Here is a 23,585-nt window from a genome sequence, read left to right as displayed (position 1 = left end):
TTGTTAGTAATAACTAACCGTGTGAACTGACAATAAATACAGTTAGTAATATTAACTTATCACATTTATTCATGAAATAAAAAGTAAGCACTGTCAGGACAGATCATAAAACAAAGTGCTTAGAACAGTTTTATATTTAAAAATATAACATATTACATAGAAACGTAGCAGGACTGTTATTTTGCATGTACACTCCAAGACTTCATGCTCTGATCTTTAGATGCTAATGATTATCACTGTCAATAAAATCAATCGTAAAGAATCTCTTATTGACGTTGTGATTATACTTTGTCGATTTCAACTGGATTTCCCAAATTGACAGAAGATTAGTTTGTTGACACTAGACCACAGAAGAGTTTTTTTAGCATTTAACGGTGTAAATCCGTGTAAATGTCAGCGTTTTGCTCTGCTGATCAGGTGCTTGATTACAGCAGTTCATGTTCAGAGACTCTCAGGGACTCTCCGTCTGACAGGCTGATTCACAGAACGCAGAGATAAGCTGCAGTTTAGTCACGCTGTGTACGAAGTTAATGCTTTAAATTAAATCTTGACTGTGTAATGACAGATGATGCATTCAGGATGCATGCAGGAATTTAAAATGCTGTGCAATAGCAGCAAAAGACATTACAAACGTTCGGTTCATTATTCAGAAGTACATGGGGCTGCTCGATTATGGGAAAAATCATGATTATTTTGCTCAATAATGAAATCACGATTATTTAACTCGATCATTGGTGGGTGATATAATCAGTCTTATTTCTTGATGTGAGTAATTTGAAATGTCAATATTATCAATATTTCAGCAAAAACTAATACTAGGTTAATAAATTTAAGTAAAATGTCCTCCTCAGAACAGTTATAGAAGACAAGTGAACAGTCAGCAATACAACAAGAACTAAGAAACTAAATTACAAACAAAACTGACAAACATAGAACAGAACAAAAACACAAATGAAATGGTGCTTTAAGTTTTTCAGGAAGATGTACTTCCAGTGGTGTTCAGATAAGTAACAGCCTACAACAGAAATTGAATAAAGTAGTCAAATCTAAAATACATTAAATATAGACTAATCCTTATTAAAACTACAGTTTATTCATTCAAGAGCAGCGAGTGATTTTATCTTTATCTAGTTGTTTGATTAACATGACAGACTGCTGCAGATTTATTAGGCTGTTGTCTCTTTAAGAGCTTCACGGATCCAATATACTGATACACACACGCTCTTTCTCAGTGTTTACATTCACTGAAGACATAACCAACTGTGTTTACAAGGATACTTACCAAACCGGCATTTTACTACACTCACGATATTTTACAACGAAATGCGGCATAAGCACAATAATCATTTCTTATCTATATTAGTTTGTCTATTGCTATAATTACTATGTTTTATGAAATGTCCCTATGCTTATTTGGGAGATCTGATCAAAACTGTAAAGTGTATGCATTTTATTTTATTTAACTTTAGCTTTGGTTTTGAACTTGGTATTGAGAAATATGATAGCCATCAATATCTGGTAAATTCATGGAAAAGTTATTTAACAAAGTTATGTTATTTCAACAGAGCAAAAATATTGTGTTCTCCATGATATGACCCCTTGATTCCTGCTCAAGAATAATTTAGAGAGTGTTTTATTATTGATTGACATTTAAAAGTGAACCGTTCATATTGACAATGAAGATGGTAAACCAGGTCTGAATGATTAGTCAAATAATAAAGACAATTTAAGCTAGGTTTTTTTTTTTCTTTTTACAAATAATATTAGAGCATCTCCTTTTCTCTCACACATGTAACACTGAATAAAACAGATTCAACCGTTTCCAATTTCAAGAATGTTAAATTAAAGTGAAATCAGAACAATATGATTAAAAAACTAAATTCACAAATGATCAAAGCATTGTTATTGCCAGCCTCGTTTAAACGTTTTATCCTCTTTCAACTGAATATATGAAAATCCAGGTTTTGCAGTAGTTGTTGTGGATAATTAGACTTTGCATTAGTGTGACTCGTAAGCTATGAGGAACACCACAGATGATGTGTGTGTGTGTGGAGATAAGAATCCCTCAGACTCCTCTCAGAAGAGCATGTGTGTGTGTGTGGAGGTGTGTCCTGCGCTCCTCTAACGTGTTCCTCCTCTCGTGTCAGCCTCCTGATAACCAGAAGCTGGGTCTGCTGGAGGCTCTGCTGAGGATCGGCGACTGGCAGCACGCGCACAGCATCATGGATCAGATGCCGGCTTTCTACGCCACCTCCCACAGGCCCATCGCCATCGCACTGTGCCGACTGCTTCACCTGACCGTGGAGCCGCTCTACCGCAGGTACAGCTCTCTCACACACACACACACACACACACATATGACTTTTACGTGCTTTTCCCAAATCACTGAAGTGACGTCGACGTCTGGTTTAGCGATAGCATGAGCCGTCAGGCAAGTGTTATTTAAATAAACTCCTGATGTACTTACAAACTTTCCAATGCCTTGTTTTATGAGTACAGAACCTATTTGTACTACTGTAGAAGTTTGGTACCATTCTGGGCATTATTAGTGGGGTAACTTACGAGATACATCCTAGGATCCATTAGCGCCTGCACTAAGCCATCCGGCTGATATCTCTAAATAAGCTCTAACTTTAATAATGTTCAACCAAGGGAAAAAAGGCTTCTGGGGGGAGTGTTTGGCTCGATGTCATGGTGCAAAGGACCCTAGGTTGATTTTACTCCGAACCATCCCTTTAAAATTACTATTCTTCATAAAAACATAAACATGGAAAAAACTAAGTATTGTTGAGCTACTTTGAGCTGAGTTTCCCTGCAGTGTGGCCCACACACACACACACACACACCGTCCAGCGATCGGGACTTCCTGCTCATGTGAGCTGTTCTCAGGCTCAGAGCTGAGAGAAGCACAGCTGTAAATCAGACGCGGGTCTTTATGGCTGAGCTGGGATGTCTTGAGCTCTTTGAACGTGCTGTATTTTCAGGGCTGCAGTCCCCAAAGGTGCCAAAGGGGGTTTGATGAGGCCTCTGAGGAACAAACAGGCCCCTCGTCCGGCCGAGACCTTCGGGGACCTCTCCAGGGATGTGTTCACCATGCTGTGCTACCTGGGCCCACACCTGTCCCACGACCCCATCCTGTTCGCCAAGATCGTGCGGCTGGGCAAGAGCTTCATGAAAGAGGTGAAGACTGACACACACATGCAACTATATCTTCAGCAGTTCTTTACATTCATTTGGTTTTTTATTCCCTCAATCAGAGGGAACCGTTTATACCAACCAGACATTGTTGAATGAGATTTTATATTTAAAGATGTTCTCAGTAACTTTTCCTCATTTAAAAAAACCCAAAACACTTTACGTTATGTTTGTGGTTTATCCTTCTGTTGCACTTTACATTTTCTGGTGTTTAGACTCTGAGCATAAGCGGTTTGGATGATGGATGGATGTTTAGTGGTGACGCAAAACACTATTATGATCATAATATCTCAACTCTATATTGGCTGTGCAATGGTTGTGAGTGTTAGCTCACATAAATGTAGAAATGATTCAGCACTTCTCACCACTGTTCATTATGCTTATGGACTTCCTCCAGTGGTGTTACATAATTGCACTTGTGTGTTTTTTGGCAGTCAGAGAATGTAATGGTGTGTCCCAGAGATGATGAGCTTTATATCAGGACTGTATTAGCCCTTCGGCTCACTCTAATGTAACCTGTGTGAGTTGTGTAGTCTCACTTTATTGTTGGCTAGCCTCTATTGATCACTCTCTCTCTCTCTCTCTCTCTCTCTCACTCTCTCTCTCTCTCTCTCTCTCTCTCTCTCTCTCTCTCTCTCTCTCTCTCTCTCTCTCTCTCTCTCTCTCTCTCTCTCTCTCTCTCTCTCTCTCAGTACCAAGCTGAAAGCAGACAAGAAATCAAGGACAAAACGGTGAGTCATAAGTGGGAATCTAAAGTTTTATCGCTATTTTTTTTGTCAGGTCAAGCACTGACTGGAGAGTGTATTTGATATGTTTGGCACCAATTAAAATTGTTTGTTTATTAAACCATTAATAGATTCTAGGGATGCACCGATATGTACATTTTGGCTGATGCCGATAACTCTTAATATTTGAAAGCCGATAAATCTAAATCAGTTTTTTTATCTAATTTTTGAGAGCCTGATTACAAAAACAGTTCTTATCATGTCCCTCGTATAATGTTCTCATAATTGTATGTAGCCGATATGACAGACTTGCGCTGCACATGTTGCATTAACTGTATTTTCCATTTTTTAAGTGATTCCAATCATATTTCAAGCAATATAAACCCATCATGGTGAACAGTGCGCATCTGAAGTGTCTCAGCTCAAGGAAATAATACAGTGTTTATCGTTTTAATATATCGGCCAAATTTTCTCATCGGACCGATAACGATAAAAATTAGTGCTGCACGATTAATCATATCGCAATCGCGATGTCAAGCCTACGCGATTATATGACGCAAAATGCTGCGATTTTATATTAAATAAACAAATTAGCGCTGTTAACGCAATTAACGCAGCATCTGTTAATTTTTGGCATCCTTTGGCTAGTGTTACATGATCCCGCTCTTATTCATGCAAATGCTTTTAAACCATTCATGCGTGACAAGACAAAAAAGAGCTCGCTGCCTGTGAATGTCCTGACTGTGACACACAGAAAGACTCGCGCTAATATCGTGCGTGCGCACAAAACAGCGTGCCAGAATACAGTTCTCTTTCGAGCTTGAAAGAACAATAACACACACAATTATTATACAATCTTCATAACATAAGAGTAGTCTTGTGATGAACGTGAAGAGTTGTGGCTCGTGAGAGAATGAGGCGCTTGTGTGTGAGATCCGCGTCTCTGTCAGCAGCGGCTGCTCTTAAAGGGACAGTACACAGTAGCCACTAATTATATCTGTCGCTAAAGTTAATCAAATAACAAAGGGAACAGAGAAAAACACTCACTGCTCTTGACCAAAGAACTTTTTTCTTTAGGCAGATTATCACTAATCTGTGTGTGCATTTATTTTCCTTGAGAACCAAGCAAGTTGACTCATGAAACCATTTGTTTATTATATCGCATATCGCAATATTGATCTCAATTATCGCAATATGACATTTTCCCCAAATCGTGCAGCCCTAATAAAAATGAACGTATATTGGCCGACACCGATGTGGTATCAGATATATCGTGCATCCCTAATAGATTCTTCCAAAAAAATATTCTCAATCATTTTTAACACTGAACAGCTACTAATTTATTTGTATGTGATTGTATTGGATTACTGAGTGCTCGTGTAATGGCCAAATAAGTTCTCTTGAGAGATTCATAAACTGTTCAAGATATGACAGATATGACTATCACAGGCCGTTGATTAAAGCAGTGACGGGTCTCCAGCTGATTGTGTAGATGCACATGACGTGATTGTGTGTGTGTCTCTGGCAGGACACTCTGCTGAGCTGTTTTCTCAGTATTGCTGATCAGGTGTTGTTACCGTCTCTCTCACTCATGGAGTGCAACGCCTGCATGTCTGAGGAGATCTGGGGCTTCTTCAAACTCTTCCCCTACCAGCACAGGTACGGCCCTGCTCTCGTCACCCGTGGCTCTGCCTGCTCTGGACACCCAGAGTTATTTGCTTATATTGCACAAAGTTAATTGCATTAGGGAAATTGCCTAATTGGGAAGGTTGCAGGTTCACACTGGACTGCAGTGGACGTACTTCATCACTTGCCACTTAATGAAAGTAATTGATCTTCCACTTGTACACCCAATCTGTTAACTAAATCTGCTTGCTACGAGTTTCACATCAGTGTCCTGCTAATATTTATTATGACGGGTGGGAGTGTTTACAGTGACGTTTGCGGTGCACGTTGGGAGTCTATAAGCACGGGCACACCATGGATCATATAGCCAACGCTGTTTTTCAAATGTCAAATAACGTTCAATGTTTGTTTTATTCACAATTTTTATTAAAATGTAAGTCACCTCGTGTATGATTTACACGTGTAGTGGCCGCGCTGCAAGTTTCGTCCACCTGATGTAGACTCATGTTAATGCAGATTAATGCCTTTGTGTTAAACTGGAAGAGCGCTGAATAAAATGCGTGTTGCTGCGGGATGACATGTTCTGTTGAGCGGTGCGAGACTCTGCTTCACACCCGCCGTGTCCTAGTCCAGCGTACAAACATTCATAACCAATTCACAATAGTCAATCACCTTTATTTCTATAGCGCTTTTTACAATACAGATTGCTTTTATAGCAGCTTCACAGAGATAACAGGAATATAATGCAACAAAGTTTGTTTCTAGAAGAAAATAGTGTCCCATTCCAGCTTCAGTAAGTTCAGTGATAGTTCATTTTTGTTGTAAAAAAGTTTTTAATTTAGTTCATTTATATATATATATATATATATATATATATATATATATATATATATATACAGGACTGCCAACTTTTGAGTTTAGCTTGGAGGGTGGGGGTATGTAAAAACAAATATTGCATCACAATAAGTGTAATTGTGATTGTCAAAACGTTTGATAACTAAATAGAATTTTATGAAGTTTAGTGACAACATGTTACAATGTTTACATTGTACAATGACTGGTAGGATACAGTTTTTATTATTGCTTGACAAAAATTTCAAGATTTCAATTCCATTCAATATTGACTAATTTGGATACATGTTTATTTAAAATGTAAGTTTATTTAAAAAAAAAAAAAAATCTCACCTAAAGCTGTAAACATAGAGGGCCCAATCTGCTGGTATTATTAAAGGTTAAAAATAACAAATTAAATTAAATATAATGCAGTTTTTGTTATTATAACAATTATTTAATGACATAAGTAAAAATATAATAAATATGTAATATAGTGCCCAGCAAAATCTCCTCTCTAGCTATTTTTTCTATTCAATTAACATGCTATGGTCATTAAATGCCTTTCCTGAGGTAAATGTAACGTTATGTGACATAATTGTTCTCCTGCTGTTATATATTGACCTCTTTCCGTGGTTGAAAAACACTAATTGGTCGATATTATGTATACTTTCGGTAAGTTGTACTGCATCTTTAAATAAAAAAGTGACAGATGATCGTTCACGTGCACTTGAACTGAGGCGCTCAGCGATCTGTCACATTTACAAGCGACAAACGTATTTTTGTCTGAATTTCGTAATAAAATTGACGAAATCTAAGAGCTGAGAATTAGTTTAATATTAAGAGTACCTCTTTGCTCCGCAATTTTTCTGTGCGTGAGAAAATGGATGTGTGCCGTGAGAGCGTGTAAAAAGTGTCAATTGCGTGAGTCTCATGCTCAATGAGTGAGTTGGCAGCCCTGTATATATATATATATATATAGCCGCTCTGGAGAAAACCATGATTTCATCGTCCAGCTCAGTTCTCATATAATGGTGTCAAATGCAGATCAATATCATTGTTGAATAATAGATGTCCCCGACTAAGCAAGCCAAAAGCCAATACAAGCAGAACGCATAATATTTCATTTAAATAAAGTCAAAGGATGACATTCGACCAACTGTGTGTGTTGGAAACTGTTAAATGTGATGGTGCATGTGCAACATTATGTGCTGTGTTATCATGGGAGTCGTTTGTTATGTGCGGTCATATACCAGCTGATGAATATGAGGCTGTGTTTACTGCTATTCCCTCATCATATTCCCATATTCCCTCCTTATACAGTATACACAGTGAATGCCTTGATGACTATGACACATGTTTTGTGTGATTAGGTATCGCCTCTATGGGCAGTGGAAGAACGAGACGTATGGTAATCACCCCCTCCTGGTGAAGATCAAGGCTCAGACGGTGGACAGAGCCAAATACATCATGAAGTAAGTTTACTTTCTAGATCAGCTCTGCAATATAACCCTGACACTGAGGCGAGAAGAGGCGTTCCTATTTTTAAAAGGATTTTCAGGATTAAAATCACATGGAGTTTTGAATTCTGTCTTCATTATCTTGTTCACTGAACATGCTAATGTTGAGAGGATGGTCGTAAAACTCAACCGTGACGGTCTGGTTTTTCAGTCTCCTAAACTACTGTTATAACACTAAGATATGACACTTTTATTTAGCAAAGATGCATGAAGTTGATCAGATGTCCCAGAAAATGCATTCACAGTGTTGTAAAGGGAAATAAATGCTAATACATTCAGATAAAGACTGTTCTTTTTAAACTTTCTGTTTGTCAAAGAATCCTGCATTTGTTTTTATCAGTTTCCATAATTTAAAGCTGCACAACTGTTTTCAACTTTGATGATAATAAGAAATTCTTGTGCTGATAATCAGCCTATTAGAATGATTTCTGAAGGATCATTTGACACTGAATTACATTTCAAAACATAATGTAGAAAAGTTGTTTAATAATGATATTTCACAGTTTTTAAGAATCCTTCTGACCCAGAACTTGTGACTGGGAAGTTTAGGTACTGTCTCGAGCTACTAGTTTCATCTTGGGCTGTCATGATTCCTCGATTAAATTCCTCAGACGAGAACCCACGACCCGCATCATCAGGCTGTTTTCTAACACTGCATGATATAATACAACAGTTTAACAATCGTAACATAGCGTAGTGCTATTGTGAATTCACAAAGGCTGCGATTAAATTAAACAAATATATGCGCTGCTTGTTTAATGGCCTATATATGCACTTTAATTTAATTTCACTTAAATCCAAATATAAGACAACCCTGATTTATATTTGACAATTATTTCATATTTAAAGCAGAACTTGGTAACTTTTTTAACTTAATAAAACTGTCTAGAAATCATTTGAATGGTTAAACAACCTGTTCTGGTGATATTGGTGACTTTCCCCGCTCCCCCCAGCGTTCCCAGGCGGAAAACCAACCTTGCAACTTGGGGACTACCGTCCCGGCAAGATAGAAATTGGAAGTCCCGTGAGAAGCGAGAACGAGAACGAGCGCAAAACACAAATTGCTTTACGGCAATTTGACATAAACACACGCATGTTTGATGTATTACCAGATTACCCACCTCGGTAGACATAGCTCCACACGATACAGTTGGCTTGCTCCGATCAAAACAAACGCACATGAGCAGCGGTAGAGAGGGGGAGGAGGCCGCCGCAAGTGAGTTTTTTACGACCGTGTTGTGAAATATACGCCCCCCCCCCCACAGCTGTAGGGGGAGCTCGTGGGGAAAACATGCGACAACAAAAGGGAAAACAGCGAAGAAGTGACTAGAGTTCGCTAGAGTTGCCGAGTTCTCCTTTAAGTTTTTGTATTGAAAGTATGGCAAATATTGGTAAAAAAATGTACCAACAATCACATTAAAATAAACACACTGTGGCATACCATAAAAATAACCCGTAGTCCATCTGAATTTAAGAACATTTAGGCTTTCCATCTCATAGTGAAAAACATGTCGCCCACCAACATTTCAGTTAACAGTAGAAGTGAAATCTTATTGTAGGCTTGAAATCTGTCTGAGAGAGAGAAACACAGGCTAGATGGCATTACATAGTAGTGCAATAAACACAGCGATCACATGGCGCTGAAAGACAGCAGTTTCTCCCTGAAGACGCTGGGCAATACTTGTTCTGCTGCAGTGTAGGCTAATGCTAATCCATTACGCCGCGTCATTCTTCTGCACCGGCCTAGGCTGGCTTTAAACCTTCAGCTGCATGATGGCTCTGGTCATGGGCAGCTCCTCGTTTCTTTTTTCGGCTACATACTGACACACACTTGCACACACTTTTAGGACCACGGTAAGCTTTTTACTTTCACACTTTGCATTTTTAGCGCAATTTTCCACCGGACAAAATTGCGATTGTTAACTCATGATTTCTGTTCTGTCTGTGCGCACCAAACTTGTACTTCTATCTACTCCTCAACCAGACCACCTAGAGACTTCGGGTTTTCGGCATTATGTTAAGGAAGGTCTAATCTCGGGAACGCACAAAAAAAATCCAGGAAAAGATTTACTATCTCTTACGCCGCCTTCACACTGGCAGTTGAAATCAGCTCCGTAATACGCAATACGCCCCCAGCGGACGTCGTGCACAACGGTGAAAATCGTCGGAAGCACTGATCTATATAGAATGACATTATATATATATAGATATATCATTATATAGATCAGTGGTCGGAAGCCTCGGAAGCGAGTATATTTAAATATTGAATTATTTAATTGTATTAACTGCCCTAATAACGTTAAAACATCATGAAAATAAAAAAATGACATGACAACTAATCGTTATAAAATCATTATTTATTTTATTAAAAGTTAAGAATCCAGGTTTGTTTATCAGTACCATAGCAACGCTAACTTCCGTTGGGATTTTCGGATAGAAACCGTCCGTAGCCTTTCGCAAGAGTTCAATTTTTTGAACGCATCCGGATGGCCAACGGACACGATTTTTTCCGCACCGCACTCGTTCGCACCTGGTTCGGACCCATTTGCATGCGGTCTGCGAATCTCCATAGGAAATGAATGACTTCCGGTCGTTTCGCTGCCGTATCGGAGCTGATTTCAACTGCCAGTGTGAAGGCGGCGTTTGTGTTGTGATCCCATGACGTCAGAAAATTGCGCTAAAACACTCACTGAGTTTTTATTACTTGTTTCTTTTTGGGCTCGCCATCTTCTAACATTACAGCCGGATTTCTTGTTTGACTCCACTGCATTTATCACCATGAGCTTAGAGTTTTCATCATAACCTCTCCTCAGTTGCTGGTTCACTTGCCTGACCTTTGAACTGCTCAGTTGTGGACAGTCATTGGCCATCATGCAGTCCCCTGGCACTAATTTACCGCTAGTTTACGGGGTGTCGCTTCAGACATGCTCGTTTTACAATTATTTGGTGCTACCTATTGTTGCGGATGTATTATTGACATGTTAACGGGGTGGTGTAATGCCCTTTACACAAGATGTAAAATAAGATAAATAAATAAGTGTGTGTGAAGTTTTAGCTCAAAACACCCCTCAGATATTTTTATATAGCATGTTAAATTTGTCACTTTTAGACATGAAATCACTTTGATTTATGTTTTTTATTGGAACAAAAACCATCATTTAACAACCTCAGAGCTCGTGATAGGTCAGTCTTAAATTTTACAAATAGATATTTTAAATGGATGTTTATTTTTTGTTGTTTTCACCTCTGAACCTCAGCCATTACCCTTAGACTGTGTAGGTTTATGATGTTACGACACTGAGCGGTACAACTTTAGCGGCAGTTCTCCTTGAACATCGTTTATGATGCCCTGTGTGTGTGTGTGTGTGTGTGTGTGTGTGTGTGTGTGATCAGTCCCCTGTGCATATAGATGAGCTCCATGAAAGGGTTTGCAGAATTGCTGTATCAGATTCTTTGCTTTCTTTTCAAGTGTGTTGAATAAATGATGATATTTTGGCTGATAATTGGATGGAGAGGGAGAGAGTGGAGAATGAGCTGAGGCTAAACATGTCAGAAGTGTTCAGGGAGGAAGAGCGGGAAGCTCAAGGTCACCTGTCAGGCGCTCGTGTCAGAGCTGCTCTCAACCGTTTAGTCTCTCTCATTGGATGCGGTTTGTAGCTTGTTCAAGTAGTTTTGCATTTTTGCCTGTTCATTTGAAAGCATCAAACTCATGAATATGACCAGACTAAGGTTAGGCTTTACAAGTGACACCATACAATTAATCCTGCTTTTTAAAAATGGGAATATTTCTTTACTTTTTGTATGTACTGATTGTTTTTTTGTGAGAAAATCATGCTCATAAATCTAAAGCTGTGTTCCAAATTTGGATTTGATATCTCAAATAATTAGCTTTCAGTAAGAATTTGTTTGTGGGCAGTACCAAACGCTTCCAAGAGATGACATTAGTTTCCCATTCATGTCATTTTTTGACTGCTAACAACACAAGTGTGTACCCTGGAAACCCAGAGTTCTCGCGAGAGCACAAGTTGAATTTGCTCAGCGAGTTATGTCGAGTAATGATGCTCATTAACTATGCCCTTGTATCCGAGCTGCACCAATCACATCGGGTTATCTGATATAGGCGGGCCAGATGCGAGATGAAGACAGCGCTGTGACGTTGAAGTCATTAGTAAACATTGCGAGATGGCTATGGATGAACACCAGTTGTTTGAAACGGCTTTGGCCGCTACAATGAACGAGTTAGACTTGGCTTTTTATCTAAAAGAGTAACAGAAGACGCCGCTCAAATCCTTCCTTTGCAAGAAGGACCGGATACGGCAAGAGTGTAATCTACCAGTTAGCTCCGCTGGTAGCTAAGCGTATGGGGTTTATTGTTGTGATTGGTCGTAGTGTTATCCAATAGCGTGCAGTGAGATTTTCAAATGCATGCTTGGTGCCGCCCCTAGAGCTGGCCGATTTTCATTAGTCTATGCCAGACCCTTAATCTTTCAGATTTGGGTCTGGATTTCCAGGCTAATAAGTGTGTTCAAGGCATTGACGCTTGCATACAGATCTGAATAAATAAATGTAAGTGTTTTTTTTTTTTTTTTTTTTTTTTTTTGGTGTGTGTTCACACAGCAAGTGCCAAAACCTTTACCAAGTTTCGTACCAATGAAGTAAAAAAATCAGCAACAAAAAAACTTAATTTTATTTAATATACCCAATTAGATGAATATCAGAAGTATTTTGGTATTTGTGGCATTAAATCAAAATGGACCCCTTCACTGATGACATCATCTTGGGCAGAACCAGTAGAAAATCCCCTCCAGCCGTCAGTCTGCCGAGAGCAAGTCCAATGAAACGCCACCTTTTCCAGATCCAATCAATTCACAGTGGGGAAAAACAAGCCACACCCTCTTTTTTCTCATTCAATGTTCTTTCTTTCTGAAAATGCGTCACTGAAATAGTCGGTTGCAACTTCCAGCATTAAGCATTTTTATTTTCTTTTTGTTGAATCTGACCAAATTGGAGTCATTTTTAGCATGCAGTGGCCCTCCATGACTGTGTGTCTGTGCTGTGAGACGGGCTGCCAGACATCAGTTGAGTGTGTCGTAGGAGGTGTGTGTGTGTGAGACTGCAGTGCAGTGCTGCGGAGGATCTGTGAGCACTGAGGCATACATACAGAGGAGTAGCTCTTCATTCAGCAGGACGTCAGGAGACACACACACTCCCCGAAATCTCCATTAGTGTTTCATCTGAGAGCTCACTGCGTTCATACTGTGTTCAGTTCACCAGAACATACTTCAGAACGTATACTGGACGACAGCCAGAGAAATGCACATCCACAGCACACGGTGCACAGTAATGTGGACCACAATGCAATGCGCTTGACTTGGCCCTCCATTTTTCAGTGTGATGAGTGATTTCATTTTTTTTTTTCTTTAAAAAAAAAAGGGTTGGTAATCGTTAGGTACCTCATGATTCAATCCAATTACGATTCTGGAGTTGATCCGAATCTGTATTTAAATTAATGAAATACTGTAACTACTAAAAGTATTTCATGATTTAAAGTAATTTAATAAGTGGGTCCAATGACGTGACAGGTCATTTTTTTTGTCCAAAGGCCTTAATAATAATAATAAAAAAACAAATATATAACATCCAAAGTATGTAAGGTAGTACAACTTGATCTCTTTTACTGAATCCAAAAGGTTTTAATTATATTTTACTACATATAAAGGCATTTTAAAGATTTTGAAGTGTCAAAAGGTCATTCGGTAAAACCGATATAGTAAATATTTAAATGGAATAATATTGTTTTTAATAACTAAAGGAACTACAATAATACAAATATAAAGCAGATAAAGCTCTTTTTTTTTTACATTTCCCCTTTTCTCCTTTCCCTGTGCGATGTTTTACTTGAATATGTTGGAGTGTTTAGAGTAGTCCAATAAATGATTACATTTATGAGATCAGTGATAATTTGTTTTAATATTTCTTCTGTGGTACACACTATATACCATCTCAACATCAATGTCAAATCAGTTTTTAACTTTCAAATCAGTGGTTAAACCGAATGACTTTCTTGGTGACATTTTTTCCATCTTGTAAAAAATGACAAAAAACAGTGTTAATTGATTGTACAAACCACAAAATCTTATTGTTAACCCCTAGGTAAACTAAAAAAAAGGTTTCAAATATAGTTATATCTCCATTCTATTTTTTTACACTTTTAAAAACCTTATTCGTCAATGACCCAAGTACTTAAAAAAAAAAAAAAATACTTTAATTGTTTTAATTTCAGTAGTTTTCTAGAAATAGCTTCAAAACACTTAAGCAAATTGACGGTAAGAATAAAGCAACATTACAAGTAATAAACACAGTATCTAGAAGTGCTGTAAGTGTCTTAAGTTTCCAGACAAGTGCATTGAGTTTTTCTTCTTAACATTATTGCTGTTCGATTATTAGCGATGACATTATATGCCGCGGGTTATCTCTAGTCTGCGTTCACACTAATGCACAGATCTGTTCTGACATTTCAGATGTTCTGTCGGTTTAACCCCTTCAGACATAACTGACTTCGCTTTAATGCACTTGCATCTCAGATTGCTTTCATGATGCGAAATTAATCTAAACGCTTACCCAGAAATCTGTTCAGCCTCTCGCTGCAGGCGCTCTTTAGAGCAAACACAAGAAGTGCACGGAGCATTTGAAAGAGGCCGTCTGTCAGTGAGTTTCGTTTATCTAATATAATATCTGATTGCTTTCCAAACTGCATAAATAATGTCTTCTTAGAGTGGTTGGCAGAGGAAACACTGACATGGCAGACAAACTGCAACATCGACGGTTCTCGCCGCCCGTGTCCTACACATCGAAGTCCATGGTTGTCCTTGCAATTCACTGCAGCCTTTCCAAACGTTATGTAAGATTAGGTGTTTGTTTATATGGCACTTTATACAATAGTTTGCTGTAAAACAAGCAGCTTTACAGTATTAAACACGAAAAACTGTGTCAGTGTCGCTTTTGATTAGAATTACAACTTCAATTTCTACCATTAAGCAGCTCTCCAGTGTGTTCATGTTAGGGATGCACGATATATCGGCCACCATCTCGGTATCGGTCAATATGTTCATTTTTAATGGCTGATGTATTAAAGCCGATAAATAATGTATTATTTTCTTCAGCTGAGACGCTTCAGATGCGCACTGTTCATCATGATAGTTTTTAATTTTTTGAAATATGATTGAAATCACTTTGAAAAGGAAAATACAGTTAATGCAACATGCAGGTCTGACATATAGGCTTCATACAATTATTATGAGAACATCATTATAATTGTGTGATTTGGACATGATGAGACTTTTTTGTAATCAGACTCTCAAAAATTATATACAAATTTGAATTTAGATTTATCAGCCAAAATATCGGATATCGGCTTTCAAATATAAAGAATTATCGGTATCAGCCGAAGTTTTCATATCGGTGCATCCCTAGTTGATGTATTTACTTGTGTCTGACCTTGACGACTTGAACAGAAAAAAATGAAGGCGGAGCTTTAGAGCTACACACACCGGTTACATAATCACCACAGACCAATGGGAGTTCAGTGGCGTTTTCCAGCCGGAGTGAACTTTTCTGGAAAGTTTACTTTAGCAAGCGGTTTCGAACTCCCGAAATGAACACACATCGAACTTGGCCTGAAATTACATCAGTTCATTCTTCGATCTGGCTTGTAGTGTATCGGGGCCTTTAATATGTATCTAACATGTTTCTAGTGTGGCAGCTGATGCCCTGTGATTCATGTGGGCTTTATCAGACTGCTGGGTATCAGAAGATGTCATTAGAGCTTGTTCATTGTGCTCTGAAGGTTAAGCAAACCAATTAGTCCACCTGATGTGACGTGGGGAATGCTCACACACACACACACACACACACACACACACACACACACACACACACCCTTAAGAAGACCAATGACACCGTCACGGCTGAGCAGTCAGCAGGTTCTGTCGGCTCACCAGCTCAAATTGAAACTCCACAATGCCAGTGCTGGCTCTGTGCCCTCCTTCACTGTGTGTGTGTGTGTGTTTTTCTTTCCCCCAGCTACTTTATTAATTGACTTTTTAATTGGCCCTTTTGTGCCACCCTTCAAACAAGGCAGGTCTGCAGGAAAACATGGCCCCCCGCACTCTCAATTAACAGCGCTATAAAGAACAGCCCGAGAGGCGCTGCGCTTCACGTGACAGTCCATCGCGCGCCTGCTGGCGTGTGTGAGAAGAAATCAGCACAGACTCATGAAACATGAACGAGACGGGACTCGGACAGCAGTCCACTCTCTGATAACGCCGCGGAGACACCCGTCTGTCGCTTGTCATGCCGTGAAAATTATAATCTATGTAAGAACCACAGCACTGGGCAGCCGTGTTCACTAGTTTTTAGATATTTAATGTCTAAACCAAGTTTCCAGCAATAATAACCCCCGCTTATTTGGTACAATTTTTGTCTTAATATGAACAGGTTTTTTAGGCAGAGCTTGTCAAAATAGGCCCATTTTGTATTAAACACAAATTAGTATTAAAATCGTTAAGTTAATTAAAACAGAATCTACATTTATAAAACTCGTTCATGTGTTCACCAGATCAACTAGCGGTGAACTAGAGCTGTGCGAATCTGGGTAAAATGAGAATCATGATTTTTTTTTTTTTTTTAAATGGAGATCACGATTCTGAACAAACAAAATAATATGATTTACTAGGGGTTTTGACAAAATGACAATTGCTGCAGTCTATTTAAAAAATAAAAAATTCATTTGAACTAGCTAAAATCAGTTTGAATGGACAATGACTTGCTCAATATGTCACTTGTTTCATTACTGGGTGAATCAGCATTTTTGAACAAATATCTTGAATGAATTAGTCACATGTCGCCACCTACTGGTGTAACAATGCAATTGATGCTTTCAAAAGGTGATTTGTTTGCTACCGTAGAAATCAGTGTATCCGAACTTTCGATCTTTTGCTTAACTTAATCTTTAATCTTTTATCTCAGTACTTCTATGATAATTTGAATTATTATAAAAAAGTTTGTGAAGCTGTTTCATGCCTGTTTTAAACGCAGATTTTAATGTTTCCGGTGATAGTAGACATAGACAAATCCATATTAGGGAAGGAATGTTTGCGTGGGTGTTTGAATCGAGATCGCAATCTTTAACGATTAATCACGCAGCTCTATGGGGAACCATCAGAATTTTGAAATGTTTTCAAATCAAGGCTTAAAACATTGATATTACAAAGCTTTGTTGTTGCTGAAATCACCTGACTTAGTGAGGTTGATACTTGCTTAAAACCACTGATTCGAAACCAAAGATCAATAAAGGTTTCAAAGCTTCATGGTGCAGTGTTTTGAAAGTTCCCATCATTAATAATGCCTTTAAATTTGAAAGATGTGTTTTAATGACGGCTATAAAGATATTGCTTTTACACAGTTATTTGAAAACACAATGCTTTGCCAGGATGTTATATTTGTGCTGTTTTAGCACTGTCACAGTTTTGTTATACAATTTTTTATGTTCTCCTTGAGGTTCACTTATGTTAAAGTTTTTTGCACAAAATGAAAAAAGAAGAAATACAAAAGTACAAAAAGTGCAAATACAAAAACGATTATTTTCAACCTTAATTCTGACCCTCTTTCTGAAAAGGCTTTGACTTTTACCCAAAAATCATATTCAAAGTTCGTTTGTTTATTAATATTAATATTCAAATATATTCAAATGTTTATTAATAATATTTTGACCATTAAAATGCCTTCAGTAAGACCTATAATGGTATCAAACTTAAGTTGTATATGTTCTGTCCACCAGAGGGCAGTGTATCAGTCAATGTCAATAGGCAGGCAATGATGTTTTCAGAAGAAAAACACACTGTCACGACTCTTTTTTTTTTAGTGTCCTTACTCGTGATTTTTTCCCTGTTTCTTTGGTAACCCAAAGTAGCGCCACACGTTGCTTTTCAAATTGTCAGGAGTGTAGATTTCGAACTCCTCGTCAGGCGTGGTTGTTGTAGGCGTTGGCGCGGCCATTGTTTTGGTATACAAAATAGGCGCTAACCAGGACGCTAATGTCACCTACCGGAGCCCAGATGACCAATAATAGCTTGCTAATGAGCTCGCAATTCACAACTTCACCAGGCGTGAAAAAGCCTCGGAATCTGAATTGAAAACAACGTTTACAAGCAAACACATTTACAAAAAATAATGCTCATAACAGATTCGAATATTAAAGGATGCCTAATATTCGTTTGAATATCATTAGTTTTTTAAATATTCAAATTATATTCGAATGAAGTTCGGAGTCAAAGCCCTAGTCTGAAATGATCAGTTTTTAAGGCGCGGCTCCTTTAAGACTTGTCAGTAAACAGCCATTGTTATGATTGGCTAACGTTATTGTATAGGACACAGTATCAACAGACTCAAGCGCGTGGAGTGCGTCAGAAACCGAACACACATCTGTATACTGTATCAGTGTAGACAGCGTCAGTCATTGTAATGGCTTCTGTTTGCTTTTGATGAACGTCAGCCGTTAAGCGACTGAACGCCAGTGGGCTGGACTTGTGGTGTGATGTATAACTATTTGCCGATGTCTTGCTCTGGAGAAAGTCATATGCAAATTAATTTGCCCATGTGATGTCCCAAATCCAACATTATCCAAACGAGACGTTTTTGGAGCTTGATTAAATGCTTTGTTTATAATGAGGATGATTTAAGCTCTGAAACATGCAGGATGTTTTAATGATACAAAGACCTCTAATATGTCAAATGATCAAGGCAAATTTGATTTCCTCATGTCATGACCCTTTTAAACGGATAAGTGGACACAATTATTAGCCAAATGTTGGCTGATAAGTTAGTATAGCCAATTTATAGGTATGCCTTTAGCCAACGGTGAGCGTATGAGTTAATAATTATTATTATGCCACTGTTTCTCATTCTTCTCTGTGATTTCCTTCCCCAGGCGGCTGACTAAGGAGAATGTGAAGCCCTCAGGAAGGCAGATCGGAAAGTTAAGCCACAGTAACCCCACCATTCTCTTTGATTATGTGAGTATTTTATTGCTTGTGACGGCCATAATGGTCCGCTAGACTAATGACAGGCTTTTACGGGGCTCCTTTATAATCTGCAGTGTGCCATCAATTTTCATTGCGCCTGAGATTAAGAAGCATGTATATGAGCTCAGACCAGTGGGCTAATGTCCAACATCAGAATAAAAGCATTGAACACGAGGCTAAATTTAGTCTGTATCAGTCAGAAGGCTAACGGTAATCGCATGCATCTAATGTAAGAAATTTATGACTGGGCCGACCACGGCTGACTGATCCTCATGTGTGCCAGAAAGTTTTCATCAGGAAGCTTCTTTCTGCTGGGTTAGTTCTGAAGAAGTCTTGTTCTGCTGCCACTGTTCATGCTGTGCACGTCTTCAGCGATGAGAGACTCGACGAGTTCTGCGCTCGTACACTGAGAAGAAAAGATTTGGAAGTGGCTGACGTTGGCAAGCCTTTTGAGTTCATTAGCATTTCTGAGAAAATTCTGAAGATTCAGTGGTGAAATAAAAGATCAGCTCTGACGAAGGGTGTTATTCAATCACTGGCGGAGGACTGCTTTTTTCTTATGCCTTTCCTCAATTGAGAGAGAGAGAGAGAGACACCACTGACTGATGCTGCTGCCACTGAACTGACAAACACTTGCCACAGTTGAAAATGAAATCAGAATGGATTGAATGAATAAATGTCCCTGGTCTAATTGTGCAATGCATTATGCCATATGCTTAGGAAACATAATTAGCGTTGTGCGCAAAGCGGGGCATCACTTATTAATGGTCAAAATTTATAATGACATTTCCAAAAATGCTAATAACTTTTAAATAATTAAGCCTGTAATGAAAGTGGTCTTAAGAGATTCCTTGGGTCGTGCCGAGAACATGAATACCAATTGTGCCATAGTCTGCTGAACTTCCTGTCCACCATTTTTATTTATTTTCAAAACCAAACCAATCGTTTGTCCGATTTTCACTAAATTTGAGTCGGATCATTTTCAGGCTGTGCTTCGTGTTTCGTGTCGATAGACAAAAGTTGATGCCATGATGCCAAAATGATTTTAAGGTTGTATCTCTGCAATGCTTTGGCATATTGACACCAAACTTTGCATGTTCATTGGCATCTTACTCTGACCACACCACATCAATTTGGCCAAAACGCCACCTATTGGTCAAAAGTGATCACCATTAAATCAAATTACTACTGATGGTATTTGTTTTTTTAGACATTTTGCCTAAATTTATCTTAATATGTCTTTAATTGCTCATTGTTGCAGTTGGTGTGATGCTCCCAGCCATGTTTTGCTTTGCACCAATTATTAAATATATATATATATATATATATATATATATATATATATATATATAATTTATTTATTTAATAATAAACATTTATTTTTTAACACTGATTCCTATTATATTTATATGTCTGATAAATGTTACTCAGAACAATTACTGATTTTTATTTAATGTATTATGTCTGTAAAAACATATCAGGGTTTTGTTTTTTTTCACAGATATTACAAAACTGGCATTCGAAGGAAAAATTATTAAATATCAGCAGAATATCGGTAAAATCAATTATCGGTTGATCTCTATTACGGTGCCTCATATTTGAGGACAGTGATTTAAAACAACAACAAAAAAAACACCCTAGTAACAACCCAGCCAAACAAGCCAAATCTGGTATTGACTATGATTTCAAATGGATAAACTCGTGCCCTACTTAAGTTGTTTTCTATTTCAATTGAAAATTATGCATTATAGTTAAATGTTTGATGTCATTTAAAGAGAATTTATTTTTAGCAGTGTTTGATATCAGAAGTTTCAGCGACACACTTCAACACGGATTGATGCAACTTTATTTGCATTTTTTTTTAAATTGAGGAGTGAATCACTACTGCGAATACCTCTGTTGTTAGGGTAATGAATGCAATGTTGCTCTCTTCTCTTTCAGATTCTGTCTCAGATCCAGTGGTATGACAACCTGATAACTCCAGTGGTGGACTCTCTGAAATACCTCACCTCCCTCAACTACGATGTGCTGGCCTGTATCCTTTAAGACGGCTGTTATAATTACACTCCTTCTGTATGATAATCTTCCCCCTCCGCTAATAACAGCTCTCCCAGGAACTTGCTGATCTCCTCCAAATCTCCCGTAATTTGTGCGTGATTAAAATAGCGTGTAATCGCTCACCTTGACTTCATCATCATCACTGAAGCTGACAGCTTTGTCCGTTTAAAATGAGGAGAAAAGCATTCCTCCAGTTTGGAGAGCAGCGGAGGGAAATAGACAATTTACAATGATAGACAATGATAATTTTCATTTGAACATGCCGAAACAACGACCGACCGGATGAGTAATAGACTGAACAGTGTCTGCCGTTTATAGCGAATGTGTTATCTTTAAAGAGCGAGACGTGGTGTGTTTGAGCCCTTGACCCTGTGGGCAGATTGCATTATTGAAGCTTTAGCCAACCCAGAGAAAGAGAAGATGAAACATGATGACACCACCATTTCATCATGGCTGCAGAGTGAGTGCCACGTTTCCCCTCTTCCTCTAAAACGCCTCTTCGATGTGCCGAGATGCTGAATAAATTGAACTTCCGTCTGACATTCTTAATGGACGTTAAATGTCATTTCTTTAAATGGTTTGGCTCTGCCGCTAGAGAGTGTCCGGAAACCAATTTGGAGCACAAATGCGTGACATTCTTGACTTGCCCTCTTACAGACTCTAATGCTCATTCTTATGATAATATTTTGCTTTTGTCATCACGTCCTTCCCATAGGTCTCGCTAGTCTTTGTGGAGCGGTTTTCAGGAAATATCCCATCGAGTTAGCTGGTCTTCTGCAGTATGTGACCAACCAGCTGAAAGCAGGCAAGAGGTACGCATTTATGTTCGCTGTTTCCTTTAATGCGCAACTATGGTGTTTTTACCCCACACTTTATTTATGATCATGCTACTATAGGGCAATTCCATGCAAAAGTCATCCTTACCATAAAAGTCCTTCACATAAAAATCAGTCAGGCTTTCATAGACAACCCAGGAAGTCTGGAAAGGTCTTATAAGAAGGGGAAGTTTACAAAAAAGTCTGTAAGACTGTAGTTATATGAGGACTACTCTGGAATAAGGCCAGTACTCATTTTGTACTTAAATTAGTACTTTTATACCACTGCTTTTCTTAACGTATGTGTCCTTAAAGTACTGGAAGCCATTCATGACTCTGTAAAAGTCTTAAAAGGACCTAAAAGTCAATATTCTTGAATGTGTTTTGACATTTAACTTCTTTATTCTACGTATTCGGTATCCAGGACAGATTAGTTTTAGATTTTCTTGATGAATGTCAACAGTTAGAGTTTACTGGCTGTTACTACTATGTAAGTGAATATAACAGTGTTCATATAAAACACAAACCTGTTATCAGGTCAATTTAACATGAAGTAGACACGTGAAGTGTGCTGTGCTTGCAACATGGTGCGCTCGAGTCCAAATGACCAATATATTTAGTGTGCAACGATTAAAATGGTATATTCCCGGAGTGAAGTGGCTAATTCCAACAGTGTGTTCTCCTTCAAGACTCCTGAGAGACGTGTGTGTAGGCAGTAAAAGCCCTCGCTGACAGCCAGGAGAATACATGTAATGGGCCGTATGGGTCGGATGCATGTTCGATTAAGGACTTGACTGACGATGATGATGCCGTTGCGGGGTGATTTCTCATTAAGAGCTGTTTTTCTGCACGTAAAAACAATCAAACCGAGATGTTACATTAAAATGTGCCAGTGCAGTTAAATTGTTCTAGTTTGAAATTAGCATAGTAAAGTAGTCTTAATTTTGTCTGAAGTTGTGACCCAAAAATGGGTTGCAGGTCTTTTCTGACAGCAAGGGGAATTAGCCATGCTAATGATTCAGTGCTTTATTGACCCAGACATGCATTAAAACGGCATTTGTGTCTTGGGAACCATTACATTCACACTAGAGCTGGATCTGATATTTGAGGATGTTCTCTAACATCAAGAAATCACGGCTCTAATTAATTCCCCTTATCCATCATCATTAAGGATGCAGAACTCCTAAAATGGGTCTGGTTTGCAGAAGGTCTTCAGTTCTTCCTGTGCTTTGTGTTGTGCCAGCTTTGACCTGCTGATCCTGAAGGAGGTTGTGCAGAAGATGGCCGGGATCGAGATCACAGATGAAATGACGGTGGAGCAGCTGGAGGCCATGACAGGCGGAGAGCAGCTCAAAGCAGAGGTACGCCACACCGCTGAAAGATGTTCCTCCTTTTATTTAGCAAACAAACATAAGTCACACTTACGAATGTATGGATGTGTCATTGCATTAGATTAGGGCCGCTCCAACGCCTCCTGTGTCGAAAGTGCTAGAAGTGTGCGTGTGCTATTATTTAAAACTTAAGGAAAAAGCCACTTGGTTTGATATTTATCTAAGGCAATAACATTTATACACTTTTTAAGAGGGTTCAAATACTGTATCAAAATATTGTGCCGCTGTATCAAGAGTGCTGGCACTGAGACTTTAATTATAGACCAGGAAAGTGTTAGTAGTGCCATCTAGTTTGACTGCAGTCAGTGAGCTTAAACCAGCGAGTTTACAAAGACTTCTGAGA

At 38.5% G+C, this 23,585-nt stretch overlaps 1 protein-coding gene across 2 annotated transcripts in view; it reads left to right on the top strand.

Moving 5' to 3' along the window:
• thoc2 (THO complex 2) overlaps positions 1-23,585 on the top strand; it is a 99,619-nt gene that overhangs the window by 30,931 nt on the left and 45,103 nt on the right. For both annotated transcript variants that reach the window (XM_079892298.1, XM_079892297.1), the window contains exons 11-20: positions 2,148-2,320; positions 2,985-3,180; positions 3,888-3,926; positions 5,449-5,579; positions 7,751-7,852; positions 18,885-18,969; positions 20,920-21,013; positions 21,416-21,496; positions 21,752-21,848; positions 23,095-23,212. In XM_079892298.1, the coding sequence (XP_079748424.1) occupies positions 2,148-2,320; positions 2,985-3,180; positions 3,888-3,926; positions 5,449-5,579; positions 7,751-7,852; positions 18,885-18,969; positions 20,920-21,013; positions 21,416-21,496; positions 21,752-21,848; positions 23,095-23,212 (1,116 nt within the window). The remainder of the gene's footprint in view (positions 1-2,147; positions 2,321-2,984; positions 3,181-3,887; positions 3,927-5,448; positions 5,580-7,750; positions 7,853-18,884; positions 18,970-20,919; positions 21,014-21,415; positions 21,497-21,751; positions 21,849-23,094; positions 23,213-23,585) is intronic.

This window comes from Squalius cephalus (genome assembly GCF_949319135.1).
Source record: "Squalius cephalus genome assembly, chromosome: 14".
Lineage (NCBI taxonomy): Eukaryota > Metazoa > Chordata > Actinopteri > Cypriniformes > Leuciscidae > Squalius > Squalius cephalus.
Note: the sequence above shows the minus strand (reverse complement) of the source record. Positions and strands in the feature narration are given on the sequence as shown.